Consider the following 25,473-nt stretch of genomic DNA (forward strand, 5'->3'; position numbering starts at 1 on the left):
AGCTCCAGTGAAAGTTTAACCTGTGTGAATGACCAGCAAAAAGCATACATGTTGTTTAAACCCCCAAAATAGGGGTTAAATGGGATTTAAATGGGTTTGCTACATAGGGGCAAATTTGCCCCTATGCTATTAAAGAACTATGAACCCAAGCTTGTATTTGGTGTGCAGTCAAAACTTGATCAATACTTTTGAGTTTGTTTTTATTCTACAGTAGGTCAGTACACCTAGTTATGTGCACAACTTGATGGTAAGAATAAGTATATCAGATCAACATAGTATATAAAATTTAAGTGACTGTTAAAGCTATTGTCTCACATTTCAGAAAAGATGCCAAATTTACTGTATCTCAAAAATAAACACTACACAGTAGTGTATGTAGAAACTGGTAGATGTTCTGTAATTCACTCCAAAAGAGTTGAAACTTGGTGGTCTCAACTCACCAAGGGTGATGGAAAGGGCTGGCCTATTTTAAAAACAGGCATTGTCAAGTGTAATTAAAGGACTCTCCATAGTTACCTGTGAACCAGTAACATGAATGTGTAACAGAAGTTCTAGCATGCAGAAAAGAGCAAAAACAAAATCAGTGAGAAAACAGCCCCAAAATACAACATACTTAAAGACCGAATCCTGCGGCCACGGATGTGAGGACCAAAAACACCTACTGACTTGTATGGAAGCAGGACTGGTCTCAAGTTATGCATTACTAATACAGAAATGGCTTTGGTCAGAACTGCATTTAATGTGACATCACCTGCAACTAAGATGAGAAGTCACTCATCTGTTTTCTTCATTATGAAGACACAGATGCCATTGCAGACAGCAGCCACTGTGCATTTTACAGTTTAAAACAGGTGTACATAATACATATGTAAGGCTTCTGATTTTTGGTTTTTAATAGACATGGATAAAACATCCCAATTAAAAAAGAAATTGGAAATAGTTACTCAATTCATGTTGACTTCACCTGTTTCATAGTGCAGTTTATATAGGCGATGTCCCTGCTCATTGGCTTGTAAGGATTTGCCAACACAGAGCATTAATGTGAACTAGGGATGTGTGATTTCTGACGTTCACTAGTATATTGCACACTAATTGGTCTGCATAGACCCAGTTGATTCACACTAAAAGGTTCCCTAGTGCCTGCTAATGTAATGCTGTTTGAAACCGTACTAAGTGTATATACAAAGAGAAAAGCCCCATTTTTGGATATCTACATAGAACTCAAAACAAATGCCAAAAAATGAAATTAAACCCCCAAAACAGAAGCCCTATACATATATTATTCTCACAAACAGGCACAGTACCATCCACAGAAAAGTGTAGCAAACTAACAGCATGGAAATGAGTTTCCTGTAGTATTTACAAGGTAGCTAAAGCAACAAAATATACTTTCAATCTGCCTCACTAGATGGAATACTGAAACGTGAGACAATTTGTTTCTACGGCACTTAAAGAGTGCTGTAGAATTTAATAAGGATGAAAAACTACATTCTACAGAAACTTAACAGGGTTCATAAATTACTCAAAACTATAAAACTGAAATAAAATAAATTATCTCAAACTAAAATGATTTTAAAAGCCTATGGAAAGACAATATTCTATTAAATTCTACAGGACTTTTCCAGAAGGGTATGCACTAATAGACACTATTCTGGGCAATATCATGAATTTTCATCCATCCTACTTGCTCTCTGAAGAGAGATCCATAGCTTAGATACAAAGACCCAAACTTGCTCCCACTTAAGTCCATAGCAGAACTCCAACTGACTTTAATGGAAGCAAGATCAGGCCCAAAATCTTACACAGTGCAAAAGATGCAGAAAAAGTGAAACCCAGTTTTCAATTGCCTTTGGGGTTTTAACCATTAGCTATCAAGCTGCTCAGTCTGACAGGAGACACAAAGATCAGGTAGAGACTTGTGGCTAATGGAAAAATCTGGAGGTGGAGGTGGAATAAATAGAAAGTTTATTAAAATACCTTCCTTCTTGTGAGCCCTCCTGGAGCCCTACATAGCAAAAAATCATAATATTAACTACAAACATAAGATCTTAACATGTAAAAGGGTTAGAGATTCTTTATATCAACCTGAAGTGAAATACCCCTCTAGTTCTCTTTTGTGAAAGGTTGCTTCTTACACCTATCAGCTCCTGCATTGTGTTTGTAGGTAGCTGCGATACTCTCATAGCAATTCAAATACAACATTTCACTGCAAACGGCTGCATAGTGCTACTCTTTATATTGTGCAAAATTAATGGCTGGATCCTTCAGTCATCTCTCTGGGCAAAGCCCACTGAAGTTTATTACCCAAAGCCCCAAATACACTTAAGCATATGCTGAAGTGCTTTGCTTGATTGGGGACCAGTTAAGATTGTAGGATCAAACTCTACCCAGCAACAATGAACTCTTTCAGACAAAGCCTGCATATTCATGGCTGACTGTGTTGGGGGCAATCCTTCTTAGAATATAGATCACTGGAGATAGAAAAACATTCAAAGTACTCAAAACACAAATGTATTGAAAAAATGACCGAAGTAGTAGCTTGTGTATTCTTAATATCTTTTCCCCTAGTCATTCATACATGGTAAGACACCATAAATAAATAGAGCAGCTTACTTTCTGTGTAGAGAATGTACACAAATAATTACAAATATACATTTGGAAACCAAAAAAAAGACAGTGCAAAAATAAATGATCAAACAGAAGTTGTGGACATTATAATACACAATGCTATATAAACCTGAACCATTTGGAATAAAAGACTTTGCAGTTCATTGAAATAATGCTTTAACACTATCAGTATTTCTTTTTCACATTAAACCGCACAGATTTCCTTTAGTACTACAGGAAACTCACCTCAAACTTTCAAAAGGTTTATGGCAAACGAGACCACTTTGTTCTGTTATATAACAGATAATAGCTTAGCAGTGCAACAATTGAATACTCGTCTCAAGAAAGTTCAGAGATCAAATGGATACTACTGGATGATCTGTAAATATCCTTGGCTCTTCATATTTTATTTCCTTTGAAAGTTAGACTTCAAAACTTGTCCTGTTTTGACACACAAATCCATAAGACAGTATTGCAGTCAGATATAGTTACAAGAGAAACTCCAGTCCAGTATTGCAAGAGGCTTCACAGCTGGTTCTCCGCATCATCGTGACCGTGTACGGGACATAAACGTAAGGACACGTCTGATGCCATTCAAGCGGTCTTTCAGGGATTTCATGGCAAGAAACGGAAGCTGAGCTCTACTCTCAAGTGGAAGGACAGCAAGGACCCACCAGCACCACGCAGGGCCATTGGGGCTAGCCTGCAATAGAGAACATGTACATTATGATACAGAAGCCAAGATGCTGTCAGTGACAAAAAATATCTTGTATGGAACACGTTTTTACTGGCTTAGTAACAAATGCTTTCTATAGGGTCCCTCCAAATGCCATTTTAATAACTTCTAGTTAGACGTACACAGTTTATACCCAGATCCTAAACTTTTCTATAATTTAGAGTGTTTGGATTAGACCCATTTTTGCCTCTAGTAATATGTAGTTTGTGTCTTCTGCATCATCTTCATACTCCGTCTTAGTGGGCCCAAACCTATAAGTAAGGGCCCTGCCAAATTCATGGTCCATTTTGGTCAATTTAAAAAATACATTTAATGATTTCAGCTATTTCAAGGTGTTGTAATTGCAGGGATCCTGACCCAAAAAAGGAGTTGTGGGGGGGGTCGCAAGGTTGTAGGGGAGGTTGTGGCTCTGCTACCCTTACTTCTGTGCTGCTGTTGGCAGTGGTGCTGGTATGGTATGGTAAGGAGGGCATGGTACGGTGTTGCCACCTTTACTCCTGCGCTGCTGCCTGCAGAGCTGGGCCCTCAGTCGGCAGCTGCCTACCTCTAAAGGCAGCTGTGCAGAAGGGTGGCACGGTACAGTGTTACCACCCTTACTTCTGCACTGCTGCTGGTGGGACACTGCCTTCAGAGCTGGGTGCCCGGCTAGCAGCTGCTGCTCTCTGGCCACCCAGCTCTGAAGGCAGCGCTGAAGTAAGGGTAGCAATCCGTGACCCCCCTAAAATAACCCTGTGACCCCCCTGCAACTCCCTTCTGGGTCAGGGCCTCCAATTTGCAAACGCTTGTCTCCCCCTATGAAATCTGTATAGGGTCAAAGCACATAAGAGACCAGATTTCATGGGAGAAGGCCAGATTTCATGGTCTGTGATGCGTTTTTCATCGCCATGAATTTGGTAGGGCCCTATCTATTAGGGATTTAGCACCCTAACATCTGTTATACTCTGTTAGTACTTTGAGTTTAGGGTCTCCAGCACCTTGCAGTACTGAGTCCTGTAACACTAGCATCAAGTTTGTCCTGCAGTTGTCATCGTTTTGTACAATCGCTATTTTCCACCTAAACTTTGGGACAAATTCAGTTACGTTACAAAATGGTGCACATTCACTGAAATCAATAGGGATTAATTTGGTCAATATTTCTCAGGAAGTTAAAATGAAATAATAAATATGAATTCTGACTTGCTCAGAGTTACTGCAGCAGTAGCTTATGGCAACAATTTAGATATTGAACAGGTTATACAGGGTCAATGAAGAGGATTAATGTTTTCTTCAATGAATTAGAAAATTCTTCTTGGTTTATCAGTGTGATTGCTAAACTTCCTGTAATCAATAAAAATGACAACCTCTATTCCTGGATAAATATAAAGTCAAGTACCTGTGGGTCAGGATCCTTAGCTGGCATTGGACCAAAATGACTGAGAATTCGACTCTTGAGTGCTTGTTTGAGTGAGTTAAACCACATATAAGCCTGATCATATACAGAATCATGTAGAACAAGTAACTCAGCATAGCTCTCTCCTTGCACCTGAAGAGAGCACAGAGAGGGGGGTGAGGCTGGACTTAATTCCAATTACATTTTCAAAAGGCACTACCCACTCTTAATTCTTTTGAAAACTCTAGGGCAGATCCTGAAAGTTTGTTCTTTGGTTTATTTTTCTGAAAAGTATCTCAATCTACGTTTCTCTCAACCTTTTTCTTCACCCCTAGGTTCTAAAACAAAAAAATCCATTTTCAGAACAAAATGTTTGTCAGGCTAAATCCAACCACCACTTAACTAGAGTTATATATTTAAATGAAAATGGGTCCCCAAATGAGTTGTATTCAGGTTTTTTTTTGGGTATGAAAACTTTGTGGCTGGCACTGTCTCCCTATAAATACAGTAGAGGTTTGCACAGCACCTAACACATTTTGAGTATGTTACATATTTTCTCAATAATAGTGCACTGAAAAAAATTGGGGATAATGGACCCAATCAATTTGGAAATTGATTTCAGTGGGAGTAGGGCCAGATCCAATCAGATTACAGGTATAAAGCAAACCTGAAGTACCCTATTAGGAAGCCTGGCAAGATCCCATCCTGATACACACCACTTTTATAAAGATAAAAACTCTTGGAAAATAATCTTCGGTAAACTCACCTTCTGATCCTCAATGTACTCAATATCTGCTGTGTTGTATCCATCACGCTGGCTGTGCTCTACCACCTTAAACCTCCTCTTGCCAATGCTGTCTACTACAGAGCGACCGTCAGCAAAGAATTCAACATTTCTGATCTCCAGAATGCAGCCATAATCAGCAAACCTATTTAAAATAAAAACAAAAGCAAATAAACTGGCTGTATTCTTTCCAGGTTCAGTTCTGTAGATTTACTGAACAGCCATTCTAATACAAAGATATTTACCAGTGTCAATGAGTGCTACATGTAATGCATATTTTTATTGTTCTCCTTCAGGTTATACAACACTTCTTTTCAAAACTACCTTCATGAATGTTCAGGCAAGCTGACCAGCTGAATGCCCAGCACCATTATAATAAGGCCAACTTTTCTAAGTTCTCTAAAACGGAGGCACTTAGCTGGATTCATTTGAAATTTGGCCTGCCTCAGGAAGGTTCACAGTTGGCTTAGTGACCAAGAATTGGGATCCTTTGGGCTAGGGGTTCTGAGATACAAGCCCTTCCCCCCCACCCCACACAAGCCATTTTTCAAAGTCTCTAGGTGGGTTTTTTCCCCCCTGCACACAGAGCTAGAGATTAAAGTTAACTATTAATGTGATGCAGATCACAATGGTCTCAAATCAGAGTTTTACTCCAGGTAGTGTATGGCACCCATTCAATCTTTGGGGGACCCAAATGGAGAATAGTATTCAAGAAAATGTACCTTTTACAGCGCACATGCACCAATACAGAAAGGTGGCTAGAGGGTTTCCATGCCTGCCATTTTAGATGCGTTAAAGCTTGACTTTTGTAAATACTCTAAAAGCCAAATGGTTACTTGGATTGCTATGAAATTTGGTGTACCTCATGGGGGCAAAGGGTAGCATTAACAATCCAAATGTGGGGTTATCTGACCTAGGGGATCCAAGTTACAGGCCTCAAAACCAAAACCAAACCAGTTGCCTTCTGCTGCCTTGTTCTGTTAAATTGAGATGTACTAATGGCTGGATGAATCACAGACCACACTAAGACAGATGGTGGTGAACTCACCCTCTTCAGTTAACATAATGAAGGATAAATTAATTACAAGCCCCACATCTTAGACAAAAGAAGTTTTGGACTGAGTGGCCAGAGGAGGCTGCAATTTGCAAGTCATAGGTGGCAATTTTGTTTTGTGGGAGAATGTAATCAAAGTCTACGGGGGAGGAAAAAAATTAAATGTGATTGCTTCCTGGAAGGAGATGGCTATTAGGAGGCTGAGGAATTGAGTAATAAGGGGAGAGGGGTTTGGAGCTGCAGCAAGGGGAAGGAGTTTACAGGGGATTCACAGGGATGGGTGGTAAACCACCAGTTCAAGACTTGCCTGGGGAAAAAAAAAATCTGTTTTTCATTAGCTCCTGGGGGACTGGTTGGGGCAAGTAGTTACTAGGGCAGATTAATGTGATGTTTTCAAAGAAACATTGCACAGAACTTAGGAACAGACAGTGCAGGCATCATGTTTTGCCCACTCTGCATTACCTAACCAGTGATTTAAGAAGCTGTGTCATACTGGGCATTGTGGGGATTCATTTGGGTGGAAATAATCTGAGTCTTATTCCTGGTGTTCATCTCATACATTGGATCATATTAGAGATGTGTGTCCAGGAGCTATGATAATTTTCCTCATTTTTGTCCTTTAATAGTGTTAGATGGAATCCTGTGAGTGAGAATGAATGGGCAGTAAAAAGGAGGTAAAGAGCTAGCACATTTCAGCAACTATAGGGTTGGCAAAGCAAAGTGTGCTGTTACAGGGCATACTGGAGCATTGCTAAAACAGGGCAGATTTAAGGTTGCATGGGCGATCTTAACTGGGTATTCCCTGGTTTTCAGCAGTTTGAGTTTTGCTCAACTCAGTGTTTTGCAAGGGAACAATATACCCCCGAACAACCTTAGTTCTGCATTAATGTAGTTTGTTGCCATTGAATTTTAGAATACTGATAATTTCTTGTGCAATGGAATACCTTAGGTAATCACATACTGCACCAGTGCAACTGTTCTAGAAGGATATTTCACTTTCTACTACTTATCTACATTTCAAAATGTAAGAACTTCAGATGTTCAATGAAAACTCTAAGGCCCAGTAGGGTTAAGGATAGTAAGCACTATGGAAGGACTATGAAATCTACAAAGAAAAAAAACTTACCAATGATTTTAGTAAGCTTTGCTTTGCAGTCTCTGGCTCATACAGACCATTATGACACTGGTGAGAAGTCAAAATGCAGATGTGGGCTTCAAGGCAGGGTGATACAAGATTGGCACTTTGCTGTAAATGGCATGATGTAAATGCTCAGCCAGTCCATGTACTAAGCTGACTATACTTCTATCCCAACCACTATATTTAATACAGTGGAGATGTCAATCTGACCTGATAACATGACTGTTTCTTTTGATAGTTTTAAATTTATTTCTTTGGTACCGCCAGTCAAGTTGGAATGCTAACAAATTTTACTAAGAAAATACTTTTTCCTCAAGCCATACCTAAGCCTTCTGTGAGCCAGGGTAAAAGTGTACAGTAAGGGATATAAATCTTATCTTCACGCTTCAGTACATCAGCCTACCACTAACACTGCTAGGAAGAAATGCCGCCCCACCTTCCCCCCCCCACACCACCCTCCTGCCTGTTATTCCACAGTTGTCCATTATGGGGTTTTCAGCACCTTCCTCTGAGGCAGCTAGTGTAGACAGGCTACTGGACTAAACAGATCACTGGTCTGATCTAGAAATGCAACTGCCACCACTGGTGTGCACTGCTCACTCACCCCTTGATAGGATCACCAATACACATTCCAAATTGCTTGGTGCCAGTCTCCATGCATCTTCGAATCATCAGTCGATAACATGGCTCAAAGATGTGCAGAGGGCAAGGGACTGTAGGATAGGCCATTGTGCAGACAAAGATGGGAACGTTCTTATTTAAGCTATAAGAAAAAAATCCCACTATATATAGGAAAATATGCACCATCTTTGAAAAAGCATTAGAAAGGTACAAACTACAGACATATGATGAAACAATGCAATTTAGAGGATGCCTTATCTTGCTAAGATCTCAGAGTGCTTTACAATAAAATCAAATGGAAAAACAAGATTTCTGTATTATACAAAAACAGTTAAACTATTGTTTGCTTTCATCTTTCCAGATAATGGTAATGATATTCCATTATAATTAATGGAACTTTGTTTTTAATCCTTCCAGCAAAGCCAGAAAGAGTTATCACCTCATCTCTCGAGGCTGCTTTAGAGCTCGGATGTTCCTCAACTCTCCCCCTTTCCCATCCAATTTCCAATCCACGTGTACTGGGGTGAAATTCCACTTCAAGCCACTGCGACATGCGCAAAGGTCAAGAGAACACAATGTTATTGTAATGCACCTCATATTATTGGCTTGGATTTCCTCCACAAGAGCATGGTACCAGATAGCTTGCAGTTTAGTCTTGTGTGTCTGAACCCTTCCCTTCTTGAATCATGTAATACAGAGTAAACTCCTTTATCAGCACCTTAGGACATGTTCTACAGTGACGAGAGCCATTCAGTTGCTAGCTAAACTACTTTTAAAGATTGGTTTAAACCCCGCCCCCACGAAAGCCCACACAAACTGATTACGTACTTGGAAAGCTCTGCAATTTCCTCTTCATAAATCTTCCTTCTCTCAGTGAGTTCCTCTGGAAGATACTTCGCTATTAACTCCTCCATCAGTACTGTTTTGCAGTATTTCCTCAGAGCCAAACACTGCAACAAGAAGGCACAACTGAGCAGCTATCAAACAATGTATAGCAATGGCTGCCATGCGCTATTTTACTAAAGCTTCCGCCAATGTAGCCTTTTCTTCATTGTATTTGGTCACTTCCATTATAAACAGAAATGGTCACTAATCCATTTCCCTCCTTGCTTTCCAACCTGCTTGTGGGAATCAAGGTCCAGACACCCCAGGACCTGGGATTCTGGACTCCAAAGAATAAGCAATTGAATCAACTGATTCAATACAATATTACTGTACTATAGAAGTGTCGACTCTGGTCTTTTTACTGAAGCCAGACACGCACTTGTCTTGCATGTGATGGTTTTGGAGAAATCTGAGACTGGAAGGGCTGTTGGGGTTACCCTGGCAAGCAGCAACCAGACTGGTGGACTCTAGGGTGAAGCCACTGTGCTGTGAGAGGCTGTTGGTGTCAGGGCTCTGAGCCAGAGCTGTACAGCATGGGAGTACCCAGGGTTACAGGAGAGGTGAGGACAACCCCTTACTAGTTTGGGTGTACACCTGCAGCACCACACTATTATAAAGACATGGGAAGGGCACTGATTTTTCAGAAGACTTTTCAAAGCAATACAGAACAGCATTACAACCCAATATCCTACATGAACGTCATGCACCAAATGGATGTCATGGGGAATTCCATGCTCAGAGCTTGCAGGATTGGGCTCTTTGTTTATTACTCCTGTAATTGGTATGGATAACCTACACAGACAGTTTTAGCTACTGTGTCATTTTGCTGGGGGTTGGTCGTTTCCTATGGGCTTTCGTATTTCCCCAAGACCTAGCAAAAACAGCTGGATGCATGATGAGCTTCAGTTTCATTACTACATTGAAAGAGTTAAAGTGCCAAAGTGCAGTACCATATATACTCGTTCATAAGTTGAATTTTTTAAGGAAAAAAGAGAAGCATCAGAGAAGGGGGTTGGCTTACGAACAGGTATAGAGAGGGAGAGCTGGGACACAGCCCCTCCCCCAAGAGGGGGCAAGGAGAGGCAGGACAGCCAGCAGGGAGGAGGCAGGACCAGAGTGTCTCAGCTTCTGGCCAGTTTGCTCTCCCTACAGCCTCCCAAGCAGCTGCAGCTCCGGGGCTGGCAAGTTGCAGCCATGCTGCCCAATCTGGCCCGCTGAGCGGCTCTGGCCAGGCCAGAGACATTCTCCCCTGGCCTGCCCCAGGTAAGGTGAGAAGGGATGGGGAGAGTGTGGGGGTCCCAGGGATTACTCCTGACCCCCAGCTTCTTCCCCCTCTGCCCCAAAATTTCTGTACTAGTTGCTATCCCAGCCCATCAGGGTAAGCAGCTGGCAGGCTGGAACACTTTGTTTACTTAGGCTTACCTCCTTGCCTACCAACACGCGAGGTAAACAAACATCTCAGCCTGCCAGCTGCTTATCCTGATGGCCCAGGAGCCAAAGTTTGCCAACCCCTGAATTATAGGGTCAGCTTATGAATGGGTCATAAAAATTTTCCATTTTTACTTATCCATCTTCGGGGGGTCAGCTTATAAATGAACTGGCTTATGATAGTATATGTGGTAATCATTTAGAGTTTCCTGTGTCCTTTAAATGTGTTCACTCTGAAGAGATCATTTCTTTCCTTACCGGTTTAGTTCAGGTGTGTCTCAGAATTTTTATACATCTATATCGTTGCTGTGTTTCCCAGGGAGCTTAAAATTAACTGTACTCATTTTGTTTACTTTTGGTTGGTGCAGCAACAAGTCAACACTAGTGCCATTGACATAATGTATCAGAGCCAGAAGAGGGTACAAAATATTATTGTATAGACTCTACAAACCCTAGCTACTCTCTTCCCCCTCTCCACTACAATTAAAAATTGTTAGTTCCTGGGAGTTGACCAGTGCCAAGCATATTTAAAAATCCCACCCTTGAAATCTGGAGACATTTCTCATCATGTTTAACAGTTTATTCCCTGCCAACCCTCACCTCCCAAACTTTTATAAAAAAGTTTCATTACAAATATGCATTCCTGCAAAAGACAGCAAGAATTGAACAGTAAACCAAAGACAAAGAAAGCATACCAAATTCTACTAGTGAAGGCCACACAAATAATTTAACAATTTTAAGGCAGGGAAAAATTAGCATCTAAGCTACTTGACAGTATCCTTTTAAGGCATGATGATTGAAGAAGTTCAAGTGAACAATTAATGACAAAAAGTAACACCTTAGCCCTGTTCCAGTAGCTTGCGCCACATGGGCTAACTAGGCAGAGCACTGCTGATCTCAATCTGCAACCACACACAGTGAGCTCTGTGCTGGATCAGGGCTTTAGGTCTTAAATGTTTAAACACAGAAAACTTCATGAGCTCTCGGAGCTGTAGAGACATTTAAAAAAGGCTTCTTCCCCAAATCATATGGGATTTCAAGTATATTTGGATATACCAGTGGATTTCTGAAATCATTAATTCCCCCTCCCCTCCAGTTTATGCGGACTAAATTCATGTATCATTACCTCAGAAAGACCTTCTTTGCACAGGGGACATTTTGGGTTGTGATCTAGGCATCTTTCAAGACATTTCAGGCAGAAGGTGTGCCCACAATGCGTGGTGACAGGTTCATAAAAAAGCCTGGAATGGAACAAAAAAAAAAGCGACAATATCGTGTGGCAAGAAGATAAAAGGCTACTTCATAACATCTTTTCATATCTATTCAGTAGTTAGAATTCTGTGCACTTTAGTCAGAAATTTGTTTCTTGCTTTCACAATTTTTGTATTTATTCAACATAGGCATTTTGCTATTGCCAATCTAATGTTGAAGGTTCTCTGAAATCCTGGTTCCATTGAAATCAACAAAAGTTTTGTCACTGATTTTCATTTGACCAGGATTGCACTCATGCTATGGTGATGAATGATAGGCCTTATGTTTTTCAAATTAAGCTGATTAAAAATAAGGCCCTGATCTTGGCAAACCCTAACTCTCATGAGTAAAATTAAGCACATGCATAATTGTTTTGGGACCTATAGGATTAATAAAATTGGTATACACTATTGTTACCATATCTAATGCTGGAGAATTTAGTTTTGTTTGAATACATTACATAGCTTCTAACTTCCAACTGAACATTCTCCCACAAAATAAATGCACATTAGAGTCATATTTCATCAAAACATTATACACTGTGATTCTGTTTTCAAGTTAGTGGTCTTTTCTGGCTAAATTCAGTGGAAGAAGCTATATAAATTCCAAAGAGATCTTTCCCTGCTGATGAGCATTTAAAAAACAAAAACCAAAAAACACCCCCAAAACCCCAGGAATGTTATGAAAGTCTCTAATCATTGAGACTAGAAATGAGACCATTCAAAACCAGTTACTTTGATCTTAAAAAGCCCACTCAATATTTTAAGGCCTCATAAGTAGTTATGTCAGGCTAAATAAAATTAAGTTCACTTTAAAGGTAATTTTTATTTTATTTTTTTTTAAAGAAAAAACTGGTTTATCAAGATAAATCTGGGTGCTACTGTCCATGCATAAAAACAATTCCATACTTAAATTTTTTCAGCATGCAAAGTACGTTTAAGAACATACTGACTCCTAATGACACGTAACAAAAAAAGCAATAGCCAGTTTATTAATTGCTATAAATACAGACATTTAGTGAGGGAACATATGGGATTCTATAATGCCATTTATCTTGTTGCACATCAGTTAAAATCCTGTCAATTGTTCAAAGAGCAGAAACTTTACTGCAGAATATTACCTGTTTTGCTTAATATCAAGTTCTAAAGTGAGTGTATATTTAATCAACTTTAAATTTACAGCACAGGAAATGTCTTTATTAGATCATAGTCCTGATCCAGCTCTTACTGCACTAATGGGAGTTTTGCTATTGAGTTTAATGGGGGCTGATTTAAGCCTCACAAATTGGAGAAATATTTTAGAGAAAGATTTCTTGAGACCACATCAGGTGCAGTAGGACATCACCCCTGTTAGGAAATACCTTCCAAGCAAACACAGAAGCATAGAAATGTAGGGCTGGAAGGGACCTTGAGAGCTCATCCATCCAGCCCCTAGGCTAAGGCAGGACTGAATATACCTCATCCTTAACAATATGTCCATGTTTCCATTTCTGTAGGATACCTTTTTGATTTTTAGGTCACAAAAGAGCTGCCATATTGGCATCTTACTATTCTTCCTATCAGGACAGTTTGCTGGGCCCCCCACAGCTAGAATGGTGACTCATCACCTCAAAACATGTTCTGCCAGTGCTTACTGCATGCCGCTGAAGTGGATACAGGTCAATAACACTTTACCACTTACACGAAGTAGATCAATAGTAGCTTCTGCAGTTAGTTGGTGAAAGGTCACTATTAGTCCAAGTTTCAGAGTAAGGTACACCTCAGCCTCAAAATCATGGATAAGACATTTCTGAATTACATAATATGGATAAGGACAACTCTGTGTTAATATCAGTGGCAAGAGGAAGATCCTCCAACAGGATCTCCTTACACAGGCCCTTACATCCATGTGGTCTCAAGGACTTCAGTGGGACTATGTGGCTGCAAGGATCTGTGCTGTCCTGAGTTTCAGGATCAGGGCCAATATTGTGACAGTCAGGGAAGATAAAGGATCAGAGCCAAGTAATCTGAAAATTGCTTTGTAAACAGTCAAATTGACATCCTCATTAAAACAGCCAAATTCAAATTGTGTGCGCATGTGGTAGGGGTGGAGGGAGGGAGTGCTGGAGAAAGTTTTGCTCTTACGAATACTGAATCTTTTGATAGCTGTAAATTTTTGGAGCACTTGTTCAGGTTTATAGTTTAGGCTTCTGATTTTATTTGTTTTATTTTAAAAATTTGTTCAAAGCTGAAACTAGCCAAACCAAATACACTATTTCTTCCAAAATATTTCATTTTGTTTTTAACAATCTTTTAAGATGGCACAATATTTGCAGACTTTTGTCAAAAGAATGACAAATCCAAACCCCAAAAAACCAAACACCAATTCATTTAAAAGCTAAAAGCGAATAGGAGATTAATCCAGAACACAGCTAATTGGTTTTGGGGATTTTTTTCTCCCCCCTCCCTGGGGTGTGACTGTGTCCTTGTCAGAACCCTGAGAAACGAACAACTCCTTATTCTTATGGTTGCACATCAAGGTAATCATCCTAATTGAGGACTGCTTAAGTAACTCCTGAAATTACACAAACTGACAGATCTGTAAAGTTTAAGCATCTTTCACATCTTCTGCGCACAATTCTAATGTTAATTATGCTTAGTTTTGCTATACATTTTAACAAACATGATTTGAAGTCAGGCTGTTTGTATACAGCTACAAGAACTAGGTTAGCATCTTGTATCTGAACTCTTTATCTGCAGTCTACACTTGCTCTTTTGTTGACCTATAACAGCTACAATATAGTAGTGCTTTTCTACGGTTTAACTTATTGCCACACACTGGCTTGAAGACAGAGATTTTATCTGGAAGAATAGTTTAACTATTGTGGATTTTTAAATGTTAGTTGGGAAGATGTATCTGCTCTGTCAAAGTTTAATGGAGCATAGAAGACCAATAATAAAACTAATGTGTTTTATGCTAACTAATGTGTTAGTTAGCAACTCCTGTTTAAATTAGAAGCATCTCTGAGGAGAAATCAGTGATATTTAACTGTGTTAACATCACAGTGAGCGAGTATATATCGAGCCTATGTTTGGTTACCTGTGCTGAATGTTGGTTACGTAATAGAGACACACAAAGGACTTCTATTTGCTTATAAGGCTTTTACTATTGCCACACACTACTTTATGTAAAATGGTGCCACTATAGTAAAGTGTCTTCATAGAAATCAACTCTTCAAATATTTCAAGCATTATGAAAAAAATTGCTACATGGCGTATGTATTAAATTAACTGCAGAGGACTAAGTGTTGACTTCCACATAGTGGCTGGTAACAAGTCTTTCAGATGTTCGTTACTCTGTTTAACTCTGGCAAAAGATACATCGTGTCAGAACAGTCATTTGTCTGGGGCACATCAAAAGCTTTCAGTCATAGTCCCATTCATAGTTAACTTTTCAGAACCAAATAACTACAAGTGAGGGGGAAAACCCATCCCACAAACAGCTTCCAAATGACAGAAAAATAAGCAACCAAGCAAGCTAGGGAATGCCATAAATCATGGCAGTGAAAACCAAGTACAACATAAAAACCATTCAGTAGAAAATAATGGATACCTCATACACAAAGAGCAATCCAGGTCAGAGGGGTCCACAAATTCAAATGGAACGCGGCACCCAGCACTAGAGCCCTTGGCATCAATTGTACCTATTTATAATTGTAAAAAAAAAAAAAAAAAAAAAAAAAAAAACACACTGGAATATGTAATTGGACACAGCTGTGTGACTGGTTTAACATTTCAGAGACTGTTTTGTCAGTTCACAAAACAGCATCTGATTTTTAACACGTACTATGATCACATACTGCATGTATTTATGGGTAGTTATTGAATCATTAGGATCATATGAATAATTTATGTGCAGACACCAAAATCAGCCTTGGCATAAGTAGCTACAACTCACAACAGGCTTGAATTTAGTCTTGCATTAATAGTGTTTCTCACAACCATGTTGTCACTATTGGAAATATATAAAGGGCTGGATTCTCCTGTCATGCCACTGTATATCCACTGAATGGAGAATGAATCAGGCCCACACACTTCTGAGATCTCAGACATTATGAGCAATGAACAACATTTGTGCTTTGTAAGTATGAATAAAGCACGTCAAAGCATTTTGAATTTAATTATACTATTACTATTGGACAGAGTGCCATAAGCATACATGAGCCCTGAGAGTGATGAGAAATGTCAGTGCCAACTGGTAAACAAGGGCTTGGCCCAATCCCTTTTGTTCTTTTTCTAGATTGATTAGTGTAATTACTTTTACAGAGGAATCTTGACTCTGGAAGGCCAGATCAGTTCAAGCCCTGACTACAATCCAGAGTCATTAGGAAAGACATGAAAGTCTAATTTGGAGCCTAGTCCTGCACTCTTTACTAGAGAAAACTCCTGTTGGAATTAAGGATTCAACATGGCATTCCTTACTCAGGCAAAATTCCCACTGATTTCATAGCACAGGACCAGCCCCCAGTTTTACTAAACAGGTTTACCTTTCTTCATGAGTTTGCAGGGCACGTCAGCACTTCTCACTTCCTCAGAGCAGTGCTTTCTCTTCAGAAGGCTGCATTTCTCAGAAATGAGAAGTGCAGACTCTGGGGCGGAGTCATGTTTGTTCTCATCTTCTGAGCAGCCTTTTACACTTTCTATCATCTGAATGGATTTTCTCAAACTGCCACAGTCAGTCATTTTTTGTTCTTCCTGAGCAGGGAAACACTTTTTCTGTTCCACATTTACCTGTGTGAAAGAGATGACTGTACATCAGGACTGCAGTTCTGTAGCATTTTCATTCTGCAGATCACTTTGTAAGAGAACTCCACACATGCGCACACACTCCTGCTCAGATCTCAAAAGTTGTCATGTTTTGTGGACCATCAGGAAGGGCTCTGCAAACCAATGGACCCCAGTTTGAGAACCATTGGGTCTGGGCCTTATTTTCAGTCAAAAATACCATCTTCCCACAATACACAACAAAACAAGCACACATACCCCAGTGTTGCTGTGTTATCAGCCTTCATTTAGAGGGGTCTATAACTTAGCCATGATACTTGATTCAGGCAGTTTTTTGGCAAAGTCTCACCCTGTAAGTCATTTCCTGAACTATGGAAAAACCCATTTGACTGGCTTTAAGTTAGAGTGAAAAACATTTTATATATCACACTGCTAGTTTAAAAGCCTAAACACCATATGATCTTTATTCCAAGGGAGGAGTAGGAGTATACACAAAACAACTGATAAAAAGGAAAAGTACATACAAGAGGCTGCTTCAGTGAGAAGGATCTTTTACTCAATAGCTAAAATGGGCTGCTGGTTCTTTACAGCAGTCACAATATCCCGGACAGCAGGTCATAAATTGAAATAGTTTTGCCGCATCATCCTTAATCCTACTGTTGCCATGCAACGGCCAGGTAGTAACCATTTCATAGGACAACGCCTACCAGTTTGCCAAATCAAATTAAGGGACTGATTCCCCCTACTTCCCTGGTGAATATGAATGTAGATACTGTAGGTCACTGTCAAGAGCCATCAGACCATGGGACACAGGAAGGCAGGTATAGGGGGTTGAATTGTCTCCTCTCCTCCCAAAAACCTACCTCATTCAGGAATGGTGGTCTGAGGGAGGGGGCCTCTCAGAAAGCACAAAAGGCCTTCCAGAAGACTATGGCATTGACTTAGGGGTGCACCTGAACAGAGCTGTGCAAAAGCCACCATTCTAGTTTGCAGGAGTTAGCGCAAAGCTTTCCTACAGCTGTGAGAGAGAATTTATACCCATGGAGTTTCATGTTTGGATGAACCAAAGATAGTCCTCAGCCAAACCTCTGAATCCAAACTCCCATAAACATTAGTGAACTCTGGATCTGAAACCAACCTCGTGGCTGGCTCATATACCCATATCAGTAAAAATCCCAGAATAGCTAATCTGAATCCAGAGTGGATGGCCTATCAATTAAGGGCAAAATAAAAACCCTTGATCTGAACACGTCCCAAACTTTGGGGACACCTGGATCCAAATTTTACAACTCAGGCCCATCTCTGCTGTAAACTACATGGAAGATCTAGAATTTGTTATCACAGGTAAAGGGATTAATTCTGACATGCAATAAAGAAGGATCTAGTCTATAAAAGAATAAGTCTTTTGAAGTCTGACAGCCTTCCTTTTTTATGCATCAATTAAGTTGAATCCAGTAAATTAGTTTGTTGCATCTTTTCAATCCCCAAAGTACTCCAGCTTGTCTGTATTAAGTGTTTTTACAGAGAATCAGAATAATCTGGAAAAAGTATTATTCAATGTCCCATACAACACATCAAAATTAAGACCCACACATCAGAATTTATCTTTACCTTGAGCAATCTTGGTAGGTTATGGCTGCTGTCTCCAGATCCCACTGAATTTAGAAGGTTCCCCTTCAATCTAGAGTGAGGTGACAACAGCTGCAGGGTATCTGGTAAGTGTTCCTGAGCATTTCCCGGGATGGGTGAAAATAAACTAAGTAGAAGCTGTGATATAAAACAGAATACATACTTCACGACTTAGTTCTTCTCTTACAATATCTTAATGGAAAGTGGAGATTGTGAGGAAGGGGATGGTTGACAGAAACATCTTTGATTTGCAAAACCACTCAAGAACCCATGGACAACAACTAATTAGATTTAAGGTGAACCCAAAAGGAACAAAAAAACTGGTGTGATGCAGGCTTAGAATAAGCAAGAGAGTCAATTTCAGAGTTAAATGTGCTGATACGTCGTCAACCCGTTTTGTTCTTTAGGATAACACCGCTTATCCACATATGGATTATGTTCTGCAGACTGCAGAACTAGAGTTCTACATAAACATGTCTGCAGCTACTGCTTGAGGAATTTAATACAAGTTTGTGCTCTGCATCCTAAACTCCCACTGAAGTAACTGGGAACTGAGGGCACTTACCATCCCCTAGGTTCAGGCCTAATCAAATCTCTTATGTTACAAATAATTGGTGTGTTGAGAAAGAAAAATTGAGACAGTGGCAAAGTTGCAGGCATGAAAAACAGGCAATGGCTTCTTGCCAACAGAAAACGAATCTGTAAAATCCACTAGCAAATTGCTAACCACTAGCACAGTGCAATTCACTGAATGTATTAAAAAAATAGGAATGATGTTTGAAAAGACTGCAATCGTTTCACCAAACTCCAGGCCTGGTCCAGCAATGCTTCCATAAGTGTGTTGAGCACATCATGCAAGAACAATCAATCCATAGTCTTGTTCAAGCCAAAAAAGGGACTCCTCTTGTGAGTAAGACTGCAGGATTGAACCTTCAGTGTCAAAATGAATTCCAATGAAGACTGCCAATTACAATGAGCAGAATGAGAAATTTGCACTTAAAGAATTTAATAAAAAGGGGCTATGTCACTGTTACGCAAACAGTCTGAAAAAAGTCAATAGAATATTGTATCCTTTGATGCACTCTGTAACTGACAGTCTAGTTCAGGGGTCTCAAACACGTGTTCCCCGCACCCCTCTGCCCACCCCCGGCGCTGCGAGCCCCACGCCGCTCCCTGAAGTGGCCGGAACTATGCCTCTGCAGGCCCAGGGGGAAGGGAGCAGAGAGAGAGGAGAGGGCAACAGAGGGCTTCAGGCATTACTCTCGCTTCCAGGCACTGCCCCCCACAGCTCCCACTGGCTGGGAACGGGGAACCGTGGCCAATGGAGCAGCAGGGGAGGTACTTGGAGGAGCAGCAAGAGCAGCACACAGAACGCCCCCCCCCCCCGCCCCGAGGGACATGGTTCCAGCCACTTCCTGCCCTGGCCCCAGTGTGCGCCACTGCCATCCCAGAGCTGCTCTAGGTAAGTGGCGCCGGGCCCCCTGCCACACCCTGCACCCCAACCCCCTGCCCTGAGCCCCCGCCACACCATGCACACCTCCCGCACCCCCTGGGGGCAGGGTTGGGGTGGGGAGAGGCAGGGCAGGGCCTCATGGAAGGGGTGGAGTGGGGGCAGGCCCAGGGGCAACAAGGGTGGGATGTCAGTGATACATCCCTTCTGCCAATGCACTAGTCCTCATGTGGCCCTCGTGGTCATTTGAGTTTGAGACCCCGGTCTAGTTCATCCTCTGGACCCTATTACTTAGAAATGAATAGCATTCTTGGACAAGGCTACTTTGAGCCTGAATTTAGAGACGTATCAATTCATTATATCTTGCTCCAACACACAAGAAGATGTCATTGATTCATGTATTATTTTTGTAGTGATAATGCATGAGACTGCATTTTGGGAAAGGAACATGCTGGCAATTCAGGGAAACAGGAAAAAAACCACGCAAATGTCTACAATCACTCAAAGCCTCCCAAATTGACTGTATTATAATCAAACTGGTGCATGAACACACTCTCATAACAGAGCAATCATGTACTCGTTTATTGTCACTGCAGGGACCACCACTAAAATTATTATACTTTATATAATATTGAGTGTCCCAGCAAAGATTTTCAACGAAGGGTCAAACAGAACATTTACCTTAAGGTTTGCATGTGTAACAACCGAAAATCACCACGATATGTAAAGAAGGATTGGCAACCTTGGCAGTAGCTCTTTAAAGATAAAGGTAACCAAACAGCTGTATACTGCAGCTTAGTTTGCTATTGGAAGAGGCTTATTATAGATCTGTCACACTGCCCATTTATCTTTAATCATTAGCTGCCTTTTGAAACGGTTTTTTTAAAAAAAAAAGACTTCCTTTGTTTACTCTATTCCCTTTCATGCCTTCTCTGCTTGCTGATGCTCACAGCATCTTGAGTGGCTGTGAAAAGAGCGATGCTGCTCCCAAGTGCAATCCTGGCCCTACTGCGCAGTGTTTTCACAGTCTAAATCATCAAACTGATACAACATTAACTAGAAACTCCCACTTCTGTCCCAATAGATAGCATCAGTCTGCCTGGTAATAAGACTAGGAAACAGACTGGAAGTGTAATTGCAGGGAGTCTAGGAGTGCAATACTAACCTCCCATTGATTTTTAACAACTCTCCTGTTATCTAAGTTACATAGGCAACTCTCTTACTAATATTAAGCACACAAAACAGCCTTTCCATACACCATGTGCTGTGTTTCTTGTGATCGCCAATGAAACTTTTCGAAGTATAGCAATGGACACAAAACATAATTAGAACAGGAATACCCCCCGACCCAGCTATCACCATGTAATCTTTACTATATATATACACACACACCACACATATACACACAAAAAACAAACAAACAAACGAGAAAAATGATCATCTCTATTTCATTTTCAGTATCTAAGTGTTGTTGCACAAGGCTAAAGAACTCACCTTTTGAGCCTCTGATTTAGCTGTCCTGTTCCCAAAATCCAGGGCAAGGCAAAACAGAAACTCTCTTAAAGAGTCTTCTATTTTCCCCACATTAGCTAATGCTTGTCCTTTCCTTAAGTGACCCTGAAAGCAAACAGATCTACAGTTCTAGTTTATTTCTTTTACCACCTTTTGAGCCTCTTTATTAAAGCAAGATGATTATATGAAAAAAATATTCCAAAAGTGAAATAAATACAGGCACAAGGCAATAATAGTCCACATTACTTAAATAACAAGAGACGAAATATAAGAAGTCTGAGCTTTTGACCACAACACGTCTGAAGATTTTTCATATTTAGCTCTCAGAGAAGTATTGCATCTCTACCCTCACAACAGATACACATGCGAGTTTACCCTCACAGCATCTGGATAGTTAAATGCTGGTACAGTGGAAGTCCTAGGGATCCCTCATCTCATCACTGGACAGAACCTCCCCCTGCAACTTGATCTCCTAACCTTCTCCTTAATGCTTCCTTCTAGCACAATATAAGCACTGCACTCAACTTTTAACAGGGCATGTGAGCCTGACCTCCATAAAAATCAGTGACAATTGTGCTTAGTCCATCAGCCAGCAGCCTGTGCCACCCTGCCCTTCTCCCCAGCCAGAGAACTCAGTTGCATCATCATGGAATGTGTTTGAGTTCAACTGATCTAAGATGTTGAGACATCTCTCAAGTTCAGTTCTTCTGTGCTACAGCATTTGCTAAGTAACCAGAATGGCCAAAGAGGTTTTACCCTAAATACATTTGTTAAAATTAGAACTTACCTTTGACCAATACGGTTGGAGCCTGCATGCTGTTTCTGCATCATGCAATGCATCTTCATAAGATTTCAAAGCAGAATTAATCTGCGACCGGTTGCTATATAATAAATGGTCATTTGGAGCTGCAAGTAATGGAAACATTGACTCAATTACTACAAACATTACAGACATGGGCCCTATTCTTTAGGACTCTTTTCTTAAGCAAATGCCTTTTTCCAGTGGTCTCAGGAAAGCAAACATCCATTATTTAAATAACCAATTACAAAATGAGATATGGCAATCTCACGGGGGATTTCCAGGTACAGAGGTGTCAGATTTATATTACACAACTGCTTTAAACACTGCATACATAAAATTTACTACAGCTCACAAATAAATCACCAGCTCAGACAGAGGATCAGATTGTTTATAGAAGCTGATCAGAAAGATTTAAGGCATGTCATAACTGTATTATTGTGGCCCAATTAATGCTGCTACGGTATAGATGGGATTTTAAAATGAATAACTCCCTTTTCAAAAGGTTTGGGATCAAAATTCATAAATGGCACATAACTATAATCAAAAGAAATTAAATGACAACTTGAAGAACTCTGTAGCTCAACTGCTTCTCTTTCATGAGCAGAAGTTAGTTCAATAAAAGATATTACCTCACGCACAATGTCTAACAACAGCAACCATCAGATAAATATTACAACAGCATAGACCAAATGGCCCCATTGTTTCATACACTGTGCTGTAACAGCTAGGCACACTATGGTTTAAGAAAAAATTCTTATCTTTAATTAAAGGATATCCCAGACTAAGAACCCTTATGGTTATTTTAACTTTTTTTTTTTTTACATTTAGTTTATGCAACATTACTTATTTTGAAGCCAGATTATAGTTAAGTAATAAATCACAGTTTTCTTCACAACCATTTGTAATGTTTATTACTGGCTTGACATTGTTAAACTGAACAGTGTTTACAGAAGTTCGTTTAGCTGTTCTGGATTACTACCATGTTCCTGTTGGATGGGGACTGTAGAGAACACAGAACAGTCATGAGTTCTAAAAGTGACCTGCATTTATTCTAAGATCTAGCACTAAATCTCCAGTAAAATCATTTGGCATGCAAATCCCTCAACAAATTAGGCCAGGGTATTTTAAATCTTTTCACTCATTGCAACTTGTCCAGTAATGATTCACCACATGCTGCTGCCTAAGTTAGGTTTGTCGAGAGAGGAAAAAGCCCTTTTTAGGCAAAAAGCAGCAACCATCTCCTGAAATAAAGCATATTCCAATGAGCACCATGTAATGGGAAGCTGTGACAATGACTCACTCGTAATTTTGATAAATACGATCAAACCTCTGGGATGCTTTCAGAAACATGACCCAGTTTGTTGTTACTTCACTGGTTATACAACCATTCCATAAGAAGGGGGCAGGGAATCCAGACCAGAGTCGCAGGCTAAAAGCTTATGCAACACACTGTTCTCCTGACCTAGTTTCACTTTGGACTTTAAAAACAAGACAACACAACAACAGATTCCTAAAGGTTATCCCTTCCCCCAAAAGAGACGGAGAAGAGAGGTAAATATGATGGATATTAGTTTACCCTGTCAAACTACAAACACCAAACACAACGAGCACCGTTATGTCATGCATGCTCTGCTGCCTGTACCTACAAGCTGAAAGTCCGTAGCATGCACAGGACAGACTGTTTGGTAAACTGGTTCAGATTTTAACCTGGCACCAATACACTTAATACTCCAGCAATTAATCACGTTTGCGTCTTTATGAAGGACTCGGCTTTATGGCAGATCCTCGGCACAGCATGTCAACTGCCACACCCACTCCCACGTTATAGCTAGGAATACCACCCAAGGGCTGCCCCTGGGATGAAAGGCTGTCACTTGCCCTGGTCAAAATACTCGGTAAATAGGCTCAGATTTAAAAGCAAGACTATAAATGACACATACAGCAGCATTCCAAGGACAAATTTGGTTGCTAGAAACTTGGGCTTCTAACATCCCCTTTGCCTGGCTGTGATCGATCAGTGGCAAAAGTTGCCCACACACACAAATCCAAATTCTAAGGAGTTAAGCCTTGCAGCATTAACCCCCTTAACTCTGCCCCTGTGGGTGGGTAGGTGGGAGATCATTTCGGGGGGTCCGGGGGGTGGGTGTATCATTACCGAGGCTGATTGCTTCATTGTACTTCTGCAGGGCAGCCTGCAGCTTCTTCTCCTTATATAAGAGGTTCCCTTCGTGCCTGAGCTGCGATGCCGTCACTTGGCCAGGGAACCACTTGGCCAGCAGGTTGCTGAGGATGACATTGACGCGGAGGTGCTGCCCGGCCGCCAAGCCCCCTTCTTCCTTGCACAGGGCGCAGCGGGACTCGGGGGCCCTCTCCCGCTCCAGGCACTTTTTGCAAAACGTGTGTCCGCAAGGCAAAGAGACGGGCTCGAAGAGGAAGCCCTGGCATTTGCGGCAGCTGAAGATATCCCAGTCCCGGGGCTGCAGGAGGCTGCCCCCGCCGCTACAGCAGGCGGGCAGCTGCTCCCGGAGCCGCACGCCCTGCGCCAGGCACTCCACCAGCTTCTCCAGCTGCTCCGCCCGCAGCTGCTGGCGGCGGGAGGCCAGCTGGTAGAGCTGGCAGGCTTCGTGGAGCCGGCCCCCGTAGGCCAGCGCGTCGGCCCGCTTGAGCAGCACCTGCCACTCGGGCACCAGGCTCGGGGCATCCACCTGCCGCGGGCTGCCGCAGAGCTCGGCCGCCAGCTCGAACGGCAGCAGCGGGTGGGAGCCCATGGTCCGGGCCCGCTCTACAGGGCCCCGCGGCGGGGCGGCCAAGGGGCTGGGGCGGCCAAGGGGCTGCGCCCGCGCCGCTCCATGCTGCTGGCGCCCGGCACTGACCGAAGTAGCCCGGCTCCGCGGCCGGTTATATAAACCGCGGGGCACGTGACCCGGCGCGGCGCCGCTCATTGGCCGGCGCCTGCAGGATGGTTACAAAACGGGCTGGTGCGGGACCCGCGTGGCGCTGGGGGGCTTCGCTGGCGGCGCCTGGCCGGGGGCTGCGGGGGGGGCGGGGTTCGCCTCCCCCCCTCCCCCATCCCGGGGAGCGCTGGGGCCGGGCCCTTACATAAAGCCCGCAGCTGGCTTTGTAACGCCTGGCAGCAGAGCAGGGGCGGAGGGCGTGGGGAGAGCCAGGCGCCTGCAGGCTCCCCGTGCTGCCGGGCGGGCTCTGCCCTCTGCCCCCGTCGGGGCGCTCTCCGGGCCGGTGGCAGCAGGCGGTGCTGGGCGCCCGGTCCGCTGCCGGGACTCCTGGCTGCGAAACTCACGGGACGACACAGGCGAAAACCCACTGACGGGGCGGGGGGACGGGGACCCCGCTGTGCCCGCAGGGCGATGGCCTGCGAGAGCTTTCCACTTCCCCGGAGGCTGGTGACAGGCTCGCGTCCCTTACCCAGCCCAGAGCACGCATGGG

The 25,473-nt window shown here is 42.0% G+C and overlaps 1 protein-coding gene across 3 annotated transcripts; it reads right to left on the bottom strand.

The window, feature by feature from the left end:
- Positions 1-1,948: 1,948 nt before the first annotated feature.
- LONRF3 (LON peptidase N-terminal domain and ring finger 3) lies at positions 1,949-24,886 on the bottom strand. 3 transcript variants are annotated; one of them, XM_084638416.1, is made up of 12 exons: positions 24,185-24,886; positions 22,015-22,133; positions 21,210-21,332; positions 18,248-18,403; positions 16,399-16,642; positions 15,465-15,555; positions 11,749-11,863; positions 9,138-9,259; positions 8,293-8,451; positions 5,479-5,641; positions 4,716-4,865; positions 1,949-3,310 (listed from the first exon to the last, which is right to left on the bottom strand). In XM_084638416.1, exons 1-12 carry the CDS (start codon positions 24,795-24,797, stop codon positions 3,152-3,154), a joined length of 2,214 nt encoding a protein of 737 aa, XP_084494542.1. In that variant the 5' UTR covers positions 24,798-24,886; the 3' UTR covers positions 1,949-3,151. The 3 variants fall into 3 exon arrangements, 2 of the variants coding, with proteins under 2 accessions (XP_084494542.1, XP_084494543.1); XM_084638417.1 differs by lacking the exon at positions 4,716-4,865; XR_014712896.1 differs by lacking the exons at positions 1,949-3,310; positions 4,716-4,865 and adding an exon at positions 7,677-7,796 and having other exon boundaries at positions 5,508-5,641.
- Positions 24,887-25,473: the final 587 nt, after the last annotated feature.

Source organism: Lepidochelys olivacea (genome assembly GCF_965140295.1).
Source record: "Lepidochelys olivacea isolate rLepOli2 genome assembly, chromosome: 9".
NCBI classification, from domain to species: Eukaryota; Metazoa; Chordata; order Testudines; family Cheloniidae; genus Lepidochelys; species Lepidochelys olivacea.

Excerpts from the sequence above, each read along its gene's own strand:
- LONRF3 (XM_084638416.1), bottom strand. The coding sequence starts at position 24,797 with ATGGGCTCCCACCCGCTGCTGCCGTTCGAGCTGGCGGCCGAGCTCTGC. Across the intron at positions 9,260-11,748 it reads GCAAAGAAGGTCTTTCTGAG|TGTTTGGCTCTGAGGAAATA; the intron begins GTAATGATACAT and ends TTCTTGTTGCAG. Across the intron at positions 8,452-9,137 it reads GAAATTGCAGAGCTTTCCAA|CTTAAATAAGAACGTTCCCA; the intron begins GTACGTAATCAG and ends TTTTTCTTATAG.